At 36.2% G+C, this 12750-nt stretch overlaps 1 protein-coding gene across 1 annotated transcript in view; it reads right to left on the bottom strand.

The window, feature by feature from the left end:
- myo5b (myosin VB) overlaps positions 1–12750 on the bottom strand; it is a 63732-nt gene that overhangs the window by 36752 nt on the left and 14230 nt on the right. The window contains exons 2-3 of the mRNA XM_079834269.1: positions 3315–3425; positions 2060–2231 (exon numbers count right to left, since the gene is read on the bottom strand). Coding sequence (XP_079690395.1) covers positions 2060–2231; positions 3315–3425 — 283 coding nt within the window. The remainder of the gene's footprint in view (positions 1–2059; positions 2232–3314; positions 3426–12750) is intronic.

Here is a 12750-nt window from a genome sequence, read left to right as displayed (position 1 = left end):
AATACATTTTCTGTTTTTTCTCAGTCTAGAAGGCACCAAATTCAAAAATAATTTCACATTTCTACTGCATAAATGACCCAGTTTAAATACAAAGCTTAATGCTAAATCACTGAAGTTACCCTTTAATATACGCAGAATCGCAGAATTTAAATCAGACAAAATCATGATGATACAGATAAATGTTTAAATATTTATTCATGACTATAAATATCAGGTGACATCAATAATCGAATGATGTCGCAGCAAGCAAAATGACGTTAATGCATGATGTGTCAGTCTAAAAGAGAGAACACAAAACAGACACACGTCTGTGAACGTGAAAAGGAAGAGAAAAGACCTAAAACATCAAAGAACAATTGTGAGTCAATGGGCATTGTTGTGACCTGACAGAGACGATAATGGGAATCATTCATTCATTACAAAGCACAACAGACGGAACCAGCAATAAAACAGGACAAACAAGAGCTGGGCGGTCTTTAGACTAGACCACAAAAATCTGTAGGTAAAACAGCAGATAGGCTCTTCTTGATTGTCTGACAGGACACGTCATCCAGAGTTTGGATACAAACATGTATTATGTAATGTGTTATTTTCCAGAACAACATTTCAGTAGAAATAAACACACCCACAAATAAAATGCAACCCCAAAATTCCACAACCTATTAACATGGGCATGTTGTCATAGGGACAGAGTAACTAATAGAATGTAGACTAAACACAGACGCTGTCTTTGTTACTCTCCAGCAAAGCCTGTTGACCTTGGATACCAAATTACAACATTTAAAGCTCCCCTACAATCAAAATTGAGGTAAAAATCTGTACCGTCCTACATTCAACATTCAAAATATGTGGGAATACCTGTAATTTGAAGTCACTTAAAGGTTATTATCTTCTTAATAATGTAATTATTTTAATGATAATTTAAAAATGAGGGATGTCAATATATAGAGAAAAGGATGGCTTATGGTCAATATCACATTTACAAAAACGCTAGGAAATATCTTAAGTTATATGATTAAATGAGACAAGTTTTCTTTTCTTTGTTTTATTCTGTCTTTATTGGTTTGCATGTATTTATATTAAAATGTATATTTCATTTAATTCAATGTATTAATTTTATTTATTAATTCTAATTTATGTGAATTATTGACTTTTCTTTATTGTTCTTTTCTCTTTCTCAATTACCATTGTGTTTGAAATTGTTTATATATATATATATATATATATATATATATATATATATATATATATATATATATATATATATATATATATATATAAATTATTACAAACACAATGCGGTCTTATATATACTTCTATATCTATATCTATCTATCTATCTATCTATCTATCTATCTGTTTGTCTGTCTGTCTATCTATCTAATAACTTCTGCTATCCATCCATTCATCCATCTTCTAATAACTTCTGCTATCCATCCATCCATCCATCCATCCATCCATCCATCCATCAAATTCTGCTGTCCATTCATCCATCCATCCATCCATCTAATAACTTCTGCTATCCATCCATTTTTAACTTCTGCCATCCATCCATCCATCCATCATCCAACAACTTCTGCTATCCATCCATCCATTCATCCATCCATCCATCCATCCATCCATCCATCCATCCATCCATCCATCCATCCATCCATCCATCAACTTCTGCTATCTATCCATCCATCCATCCATCCATCAACTTCTGCTATCTATCCATCCATCCAAGAACTTCTGCTGTCCATCCATCATCCATCTAATAACCTCTGCTATCCATCCATCTTATAACTTCTGCCATCCATCCATCCATCCATCCATCCATCCATCCATCCATCCATCCATCCATCCAACAACTTCTGCTGTCCATCCATCATCCATCTAATAACTTCTGCTATCCTTCCATCTTATAAATTCTGCCATCCATCTATCCATCCATCCAACAACTTCTGCTATCTATCCATCCATCCATCCATCCATCCAACTTCTGCTATCATCCATCCATCCATCCATCCGTCCGCTCATCAGAAACATTCTCTTCAAAACACATGCAAACACGACTTACCACAGTAAGTGTAGATGTGATTGGACTCAAGGAAGCGGACCTTGAGGTTGTGGAGCACAGCAGGCTCGTGGAGGTAGCTGAGAGCAGTGAGGTCATTCTCTCCTACCAGAATATCAGGATTCCGAAGAAATGGAAGAGGATTGTTTTTGGGACCAATTGAATATTCTAACGCCTAGGAGTAGAGACAGCAATGCCATTAAGCAGAAACAGTAATTGATTGGATTCAAACCACAATGTGAAATAACTTTGAAGGCTTTAAGAATCAAAAAGTATCTTTTGGCAGACTGAGAGTGTGTTTGTAATGCATTGCAGGCACAAGAGCTTCAATAAGTCATGCTGATCTTTATTTCATCTACTGGTTTATTCAGGTTTCCCCAACATTGTTTTTTGATAATACACTCGAGAATATGGCGCACAACCTCCCCTCTAAGGGCCTGCATTTCTTACACACCAAAACATGATCAATGATTCATACGACACACTTTCCTCAGTGCAGTGAAACTAAAACTAATGCAGGAAACATTAAGATCTAGAATAAGATCTGGCTTAGTTCCCAACTGCTGTGTCACGACAGAGATTTTAAACCCAGCATGGTTCAGCCTGCTTAAAATCACTACTCAGTCCAATTTAGTTTTTATTGAATTACACTCTTAGGCTTTGTCCATATAGGCAGCATATATATGATTTTTTTTTTAAAAGGTGTGACTCAATGAGTTTTTGTTTTGTTTGTAGTCAAATATTTTTACAAACCATGATTTTTTTCCACCAATTTCATCAACTATTGGTGCCTTTTTCTAATTGTAATATGAAGGTCAAATTCCTTTTATGTATATATATATTTTTAGTTTTGGCCCCATACTCAGACTTTTATACTTATCAAATTTTATACCTTATGCTGCTTTAATATGAGTTTGACGGTTAGGGATGACGCAACATAAGAATGTGTGGTGAGTTTACTATGCTAAAAAAGGTCATTGCATGGCACTCCGTAATGATAAATATTTTTGAGTTATTGTGACTGGATTATATTGTTTAATTTTGTTTTGTGTCTTGTTTATTCTGTTTGCTGCTGTAACACCTTAATTTCCCCTCTGGGATCAATAAAGGAAGTCTGAGTCTAATAACAGATCTGTACATTAAGTCGTGAATATCGGCTTTGGTAAGCAAATCAGAATTATGTGCAGTGTGAACCCTAAACTCTTTAATAAAAATCACATTACAGTATAAATATCGATTTAGGGGAAAGAAGGCTCACCGATTCATCTTCCAATTTGAGGTGAAGCACCGAGTCCCCCTCCTTATAATCCTTGACGATTTCAGCCGACCTCCAGACCTCATCTGGGTCGGGGATCCAAACCCGGGTGTACTGAAACACAGATAAAAACCATGTTTAAATAAAAGAAACCATAAGTTCAATCAACACATATCAAACAAAACATAACATATTAAACATAATATACACCACAATCATTGTTTCACTTATCCATGAGGACAACGACACAAACGGTCATTCATCTTCTCATCGAGGAACAGACAAAACTGAATAAAGCTGAATACAGAAGAGCTCCAGTGCTTTTATCAGCAGATTCTGTATATAATTGGAGCATCAGCAGTACAGGCTGAAGAGTTCAGAGATAAATTGAACCGCAGTGGGGTGTATGCAGACTGTGTTTGTAGAATTTGCCATATCCTTCAAATAAAATGCAGCACCACGTTATTTAGAGAGGAAGATTACTCAAATGGAAAGTGTGTGTTTAAGTTTTTCTACCCTGAAAAATCAGACTAAATAGTTAACCCTGGGTTGTCATCTTGCTTCACGTTTCGCACTGCTCATAATTTACCCAGGGTTATCAATTAATCCTGGGCATTCATAAGCTGACGTTTCAAACTGTACATTCCTATACCCGGGGTTAACATCCCTATTTGCATATTTGCAGTGTCAGTGTCATTGATTGGACGAATGGCGCACACAATAGGTTTACATAAAGGGTCTAGCATAGCGCATCTTCATATTAATCTTCACATGTGCATTGTTTCCGTGTCTATCCAAAGCACGTTAATACAAGTTACACAATTGGGTGTCTGTTGCTAAGCTTCTAACCGTAACATTTTAACACAGCAGCATCGTTTCACACTGCACAATATTGGCACCGCAAATGCTGGGTTAAAGCCTCTAAAGCTCTGGAGCAGGGCTTTTTTTTATTTTTAGAACAACGATAACCTAGAGTTAAAAATAGTGTGAAAAACCTGATGTTTGAAACATCTACTAGATGTATTAGTATTCTATCACATAGCCTTAGAGTTAGTAGATTACTAGCTGCTGGACAACTATTTGTTCAACGTGATCCATGACCCAGAGAGAGCTCTGCAGTACCCAGCAGAGGACTAATAGAGATGGATTCTCATTCAGTAGCCTTGAGGTTAACCGAGATAATAAAGGTAGTGTAGGCAATTTCATAAGGTATAAGATCCCACCCTCCCTTCAGCGCATCTCCAAAGCCACACCTCGTTCAAAAGACATGAACGCACACAGCAGCGTCTGCAAAGCACCATGAAACAGCGTTAAATTACCTCATGTCTCAAAGCACATAACATTACAACAATTAACGTAACCAACTTAACAAACTCTAGTTGTACCACCTGACTGCTGCAGATTCATTTTGACGTGGATAGTGTTGACATAGAAATGCATAAATCCGAGTCTGAGGACATAAACGGCTCTTTGTAGAACGTCATGGGTTGCCATCTTGAAATGAACTGTAAAAGGCAGCTGCTGTGTGGCACTCGGTGACTGTCTGTCTACAACTTTGCATAGACTTACAGAACGTTCTGCACTGATGACGTGTGATGTCTGCAAGGTCTCGAAAGAGTTGGAGGTATGGGAATAAATATGTTTCAGGTAGGATAGAACATGGTCGGACCGTGCCTACATGTTTTAATATTTAGACCACTACTTCTATTATTGATTGCTATCAGGATGTGTGAGTTTCAACCAGTACAACGAAAGGTGTTTAAGTGCCTACACTACCTTGAAAGAAAGAAAGAAAGAAACAGATTCATGAATCAAAGAAAAATAAGATACCACTCTTCTGCTCCTAGTGATGCACAATGTCTCAATGTTTGGTTTGGTGATAAACTGAACACAAGTTGAAGGCTTGGAATATGAAAATGAGAGAGCTGTTATCTTTTAACTGCCCTGAAGTCAGTTAGAAGTCAGCTTCCGTTGGCAATTATTGTGCGTTTGTGTGTAAAGAACAAGGCTCTCGACCTTCAAAAAAAATCCACAAAAGAAACTCAGTGGGTATAAGCCGCTTAAAGAGCCGCAAGTTTATTAGAAGCACATTCATTTGATAAATCCACCACAATTCTGCATGATCAGCCTTAACAGATTCCTAACTAATAAATCACGCTCTCAAATTAAGCAGCACCAGTCAAACACTGCTGTAAAGTTCTCAGTGTTCAAGCTGGGCCCGGGATAATTAATATCAGGGATAGTTCACCCTAAAAAATGAAAATTCTCTCACCATTTACTAATCCTTGAGTTGTTCCAAAACTTGTATGACTTTCTTACTTCTATGGAATATAAGAAATGTTGAGTTTTTTTTATTTTGTTTAGTTTTTTTTGTTAGTGGTGAGTGACCAGAATTGTAGTTACTAACAACATTCAATAATATTCATCAAAAATGATAATGTACAGCATGAAAAAAATATATGTTCATTTTGAGATTAGATAATTACATTCATCTGTGTTATTAAATTATTAACTGTTTTTAAAGTTTAACTTTAAGTGAAGGTTTAAAATAAGCATGGATAAATAAATATTCAATATCAACTGATACAGATCTTTTTAAAAAGGTGTCATATAAACTATATGGTACAAATATATTAGGGATCTATTAAACGATTGGTTTATTAAACGTTGCCAGAACTTCTTAAAAAATACCAAACATTCAAAATTAATAACTTTTGGCATGGCTATTCGCCCGTACAGTGGTGTGAATGTCACTTATACTACGTAGCATTCACTTAAACGTAAAATACCCACAAAAATATATATAAATAATAAAAAATAGTCACACAAACAGAAGCTGCCCTCAATTCAAAGTTTTCAGTAACATGACTGGTGTGGATTCCAGGAGGGTAAAACATCTATAGAACTGCAGCAGAGTCCTGTCAGTTTTCCATCTCAAAAGATAAAATATTTGAAAAGCATGCAAGTTTTGTGCACTTGTCCTCCATATACAGCACCTGCTGCAGTATTTCAATCACTAAAAACAAAGGGATAGCCTATTCTAAAATGTTTAACAAAAAAAACACACTTGAAGTGCCTTAAATGTACTAACGGTGATATTAAAAGATGAAATTCAGTGTACACCTTATTGATGATGCATGCTATATATAGGAGAGCAGATGAGCCCACAATATGAACTATGAACACAATGCGTTGGTTCTCTATGGAAAAATGCTGAATGAGAAACTGCGTGTTGTGTTTCTTTTCAGGGGTTCATCTGCTTGATTGTGAATAGTATGCATCATCAATAATATATGGAAATTGAATTTGGCCTTTTAATATAACTGACTTACTACATTAGCACAAACCTGGTAAAAACGAGAAACAATGGATTTGCATACAGTACTGTGAAGGGACACCTCTGTCCGGGTACACCTCTTAACTCAAAGGGTGAACTTTGCACAGTCTTCTCCATATCAGAGCATTCCCAGCTGACAACAGCGTTTTCAATCCTAGTTAAAGGTAAAGAGTGATTTAGAGATATGAATGGATTGGTTGCTGCCTTTGCGCGTGCGGTTTCTGATATTACTCGTATGACTCATATTTCACATGGAGCATGCGCAACAAGGAATTGAATGTCAATATTGAATGTGGGGAAAGGAGGTGATGAGATGATTTTTGTTCTTCTTGAACAGTTTACATGTCACACCTGCTTTAAACAAAGATGTGATAAGATAACTACAAAGGCTAAACTTCTACAGGTCACACCGCAGCCTGATCGAATGCCAGTTTATCTACAAAAAAACCAAACAAAAATAAATGGAAGATCTCACTGGGATCAGATCGCATAATCCAACATCAAAAAGTATTAAAACAATTTCACAGCTATACCCAGCTTTAGAGTTTGGGCTCATCTGATCTGATCTGACACAATGAGGGCATACTTTAACCAAGCGAAACCTAAGTGAAATGACGGGACATACTGAACTCAGACAGTCTGTGCTGCGCCTCAGGTAGAATCAAAAAGAAAAACTAAGAGCAAAGAATGAGATTCACCAAGACACAGCGATACAGAGATATTTCGATCGAACAGCAGGGGTCCTGTCTGGCTTTGCAGTCTGTTACATCACACTGTCTTTTAATGTTTTGGTGTAGGTTTCCGACTGTTCACAGCTACAGCACAAAAGCTCAAGAGACGCAAGAAGTTAGGATGATAGCAAGAGCTGATAGCACCGACTCATTTGAAACTTTTTAATGGAGCCCTCTGCATCATTTTCATGAAGTGGAAAACAAGCAAGACAGGACTCAAAGGTCCAATGCTAGCAACCAACAAGTCACAATTGCTAACTGCTATTGCTAGACAGTGGTATTTTTATAATTTAGAGAGCAATTTATAGGACAAAATATGTAAATGCAGTGAGTGTAAGATCATTTTGTTAATGTCATTACATAATTTTAAAAAAGTGGCATTTATTTAGTAAAACAAGTAGCATTTTTTCAAAACAAGAGGCATTTATAACATGGAGTAGCATTAGCACAAGCACTTTTTCAAACAAGCATTTGACCAAAATACATTACTGTTCAAAAGTAAGGAGTCTGCATGACTTTTTTTAATTATTGGAAAGAAAAAAAAAAGTCAGCAAGGATAAAATAATTTTGTATTGATCAAAATACAATTTTTTTATTTAATTTTTTTAAATAAATGCTGTTCTTTTGAACTTAATTCAAAAATGGATTACATTTTCTACAAAAATTATTATGCAGCACAATACAGAAATGCAATTTTGTACATTGGTAATAATAATAAATGTTTCTTGAGCACCAAATCAGCATATTAGAATGATTTCTGAAGGATAGTGTGATTCTGAAGACTGGAGGCTGAAAATCACAGTAATAAATTATATTTTAAAATATATTAAAATAGAAAACATCTATTTTAAATTGTAATAATATTTAGCATTTTTACTGTTTTTTTAACTGTATTTTGACCAAATAAATACATTGGTAATTATAAGACCAATTTAGATTTTTTTTAAAATATATTACCAACTCCAAACTTGAACAGTAGTGTATAATAAAAAAATACATTTCAAAGATAAAAAAGAAAATTAAAATATTCTATGTTGCAACTATGTTGACGGTATGTTGCAAAGGCCTGCTCTTTTAAAATCAAAACAAAAGTTTGTTTTAGCAATGACGGTTTCATGTGTGCCCTCTGCCACAGATGAGTATGCACAAAAGTGCCACGAATACACTGAAATATGGTTTTTAATCTTATCAAAAACTGTCACTGAGGCTAAAGTACAGTACAGGTCTAGCAGTCTTCATAAAAATATAAACTCTACAAAACTGAACAGGATCTTAATAATGAAGAATGGTCTGTAGTTTAGGATTGTGATTTGTAATTGGACTTAATCTAAAGCCTGGAAACTACCCATAAAATTTAGAAGAACATTTTAAAACTGGGTTTGTTAAATGAGCAATCTATAATTGCTCATACAGATAAAACAAACCTGTTTTAACTGTCATATGAAGCCTAGAAACCTGTCTATTCAAGAATACTCAAAAGCACACACACCGATGACATTCAGGAACTCTGCATAAGTAAGAACAAGGAATCTGGGGCAGGTGTGATAAGCAAATGCACCCATTCCATTAAGTTTTGCATCACCTCTGTTGATTATTGAAGCTACAAGGCAAGCTGAAGGAAACTCATTTGGGAATCTTTCCTGATTTAACAGACTTCAAATATTTTAAGTCTCAGTTCACCTAAAAATTCTCTCTTATGTCATTCCAAACTCATATAGTGTTTCTCTTCCATGAAACAACTTTTTATGCCATTTCTTTAATACAATTTAAGTGAATAGCGGCCATAGCTCCAAAAAAAAAAGAAAAAAAGTTGTACATGTGTCTTGTATGCTATATAACAAATAGTATATGAAGCCATAGGATCAGTGCTCGAAGTGGGCCAGTACACACCGGTGTATGGAGTACCGGCAATTTTATATTTTGATCTGTATAGCATACCTACACTTTTTCTTGCATACCAGCACTTCTCACATGTTGCCGGAACTCTGACTGCCCACACCGAAACACAGAATCAGACTATGAATTAATTGTATACATTGCGCGTTCTGAGTAGCGCGCGAATCACCATAGGCGCGTTCCAAAAGTGTGATAAGCCGGTTTTTATCGTGACACTGATGATAAAACGAGCAACTCATCTGAATTCTATTGAGGATTTAGTAAAATGCTACGGAGAAAGTCGAACATGATCTAAAAACACCAACTAAAAAGACTGATGAAAAGAGGGGAAAACAACATCCTGCAGCAACATAAATTAGAAAGCTTTTTAACTATCATGACCACCTTTACTAGAATTTACTTGTAGTATTTTTTAGTGCTGGGCGGTATACCGGTTCATACCGTATACCGGTATTTATTTTTGTTATGATATGATAGCGCAATACCGGTTTGTGTCGTGTTCAAACGTTCGGAAAGCGGTGCAGCATCACTGTTCGAGGGGTCACGTTTCACTGTTGCACTGTAGTGAGAGCACAGCTGAGATCGCATCACAGCCTATGGTAAGTCCGAAATCACCCCCTAAAGCCTCATTCACTATTATTCCCTACGTTATCCACTTATATTGTTCACTTGAAAGAGTGAATGAAAACGAGTGAGTGAAGTCGGACAGCCGTTATGTGTATTACATCGGCTGTACACTCGTTATTGCGGTGCAATGCGGGATAGAATGAGTGCGCTCAATAACGTCCACTGTGGTTTCGGACACCACTACAAATGGCTGTCCTCTCAAATAATGCCCTATTTGAGGTTAAAGGGGGAGATTTCGGATTCAGCCATTGATTACAGCGGAGAATTCAAACTACACGCGGCGCGCGAGAGAGAGCGGTGAGATTAACATTCTGCACATGGATCATATTACAGCACATATAGACTGGAGCGAGAGTGTTAGAGTTTTTTATGGACACATTTCATATACTGTAGTGCTCTAAACATGAACCGGCAGCGTGTATGCGCACATATTTCATCACGTCTTCTTCAAATGAAATGTAGCCATAACGTTATGCAAAGAACACTGAACTGTACGTCTGATCACGACCGTGATGACACGATGGATTATTCTGCAACACAGAAGACGATGTAAGTTAATAAATAGACTGACAATTCAAAGAACAATGGGCAAAAAAGTAACTGCTTTATTCTTTCTGTGTTAAACTGACGTGTGTCGTTTGTTCAGAGACTGTAGTGCTCTTACATGTACTGAAAATATCCTTAGACAGTTTAAATGTTCTTCCGCGTTTCTCCCTCGTTTTGTCAGTTTGTTGATATATAGTGTTAGATTTTTAAAATGCTTAAGGGGCCCTCAACTCTCCATGGTCATATTTTAATATGCATGTGTGTGTAATGAGTTTGTCGCAGGTCTGTGTTTTATTGGTCGTCTCCGAATAGCATCATTTTATGATGCATCATTTTTTTCCCTCAATTAGTAGAAAATGTGGTTAACACCCAGTCATGCATAGGGGGGAAAAATACCGTCATATTCCGCAAAACCGATATAATTTTTAAAAATACCCTGATATAAATTTTTGGTCATACCGCCCAGCACTAGTATTTATAATAGATAATCTGTTAAGGGAATAGATTTTTCACTAAAGATTTATATAACAACTGTGGCATGTTATAGCTATAGTTTCTATGTGTAGGCTGCTATTTTTAATAGCAAATGCTATAGATACATTTTAAAAAAAAGGTTAACATTGGCCTTACCATGGTAATGAGGAGCCATCAGTGGTCTTGTCTGTAATTATAAGTATATTGTAACACATGCTATAGTTAAACAACTAAAATAACTTAGCCAAGTACACGTTAGAAATAACTTCAAATTATTGACTAAACAAATTATTTTCCCCATGTGTAAAATTCTGCTAATAATGACAGATATTAGGAAAAACTTGGCTTTAATATATTCCAAAAGATGACAGGACATGCTCAGTATAAGAAAAATTAAAGTAAAGATAGTCTGACTTCCCATTTCACTTTGTAAACAAGTGATTGTTAACTATAGGCTAGTCTCGCATAAATCTGACTGACGCCAGAAGGTCTGGACTCCATTGCAGCTTTCATTGGTCAAGGACCGCCCACGTTTGACTGACATGTAATGCAACCAATCAAAGTTTGTTTTGTTGTGCGTCATGTTTAGGGGCGTGAAAATGTAAAGTCTATGTCTCTGCAATAACAGACCGGTGTGCGTCTATAAATGATTAATTCAAGAACGTTGTCAAGTTTACTGCAACAATGGAGCCGCGAACTTCACATACTTTTGAAAATCCAGCGCTTAGTTGATACTGGTTGTGGTATTCACTGAAAATCTTGCCTTGACAGCCATGGTCAGGCACCATTCACTTTCATTCTATTAAAAAACAAAAAACATAAAGAGAGTAGCTTGGACATCATACAGGTTTGTAACAAAATGAGGACTAAATAAAAGATTCATTTCTGAGTGAACTAGCCTTTTAAAAGCTTTAGGTACACACAGTAGAGGAACTTCACAGATGGGTGTGTGTACAGAAAGCGAAATGAATGAACTGAAATATGATGCTTTGACCTCAAATAGGGCCATAGTTGCCCTAATATAGAAGTGTTTCAGTAGAGTAGGCCACATGCAAATACTGCTGCGCGAGACCATCCGCCTATTTGGTTTGTAAATCATTCACTGATGACAAAACTTGGGAGCCTCAGTGGAGCATCATAACAGGAGGACTGGGTGTTTTTCTATGTCGTCAAGTAACAACAGTTACAGAGTTACACTTAGTGTAAAGTGTAGACTAAGCAAAATTATTGTCAAACTTTTGTTTTATGTTTAAGAATGTACAATTCCTTTTTTGCACAGATACATTCACTATGTTTTCAAAGCCTTCAATTTGTGCATACAACAAACATTGGGCAGGATGTAGAATTACATTTATAATATAATACTATATAGGCCTATATATATAGTTGCATACCTAATCTAAACCTGTGAAAAATATTGACTCTCACTTAGGGATGCGCGGTATACCGGTACTGGGAAAATACCGGTATGTATTTTATTTCAAACGGTACGATATCAAGATTTTGCTCAAATTGGTATATGCCGCTGTTCGAAGTTCACCGCTAGGTGGCAGTGCGCTACCCCAAACTGACGCGAAACCGGCAAATGTGGCAACATAGAACAAAATGAATACAGCAGTTGAAACGCGCGCAAAAGGAGTTAATAAAGAGAGAAGTAGAAGTGAAATTTGGAATTACTTTGCTTATAAAACTGCTGAAGAACCATCAAACCTTGCCAAGCATCTGCCACTTGCCCATCCTGACGTGTACAAGACATTAAGAGATTGACAGGTGAGTGCATAAATCAAACGATCTAATTTAGACATTTATTTTCTTTTAACACTGATCA

Source organism: Gobio gobio (genome assembly GCF_949357685.1).
Source record: "Gobio gobio genome assembly, chromosome: 14".
Classification (NCBI taxonomy): domain Eukaryota; kingdom Metazoa; phylum Chordata; class Actinopteri; order Cypriniformes; family Gobionidae; genus Gobio; species Gobio gobio.
The sequence above is the reverse complement of the archived record's forward strand: the minus strand, read 5'-3'. Positions and strand labels throughout refer to the sequence as shown.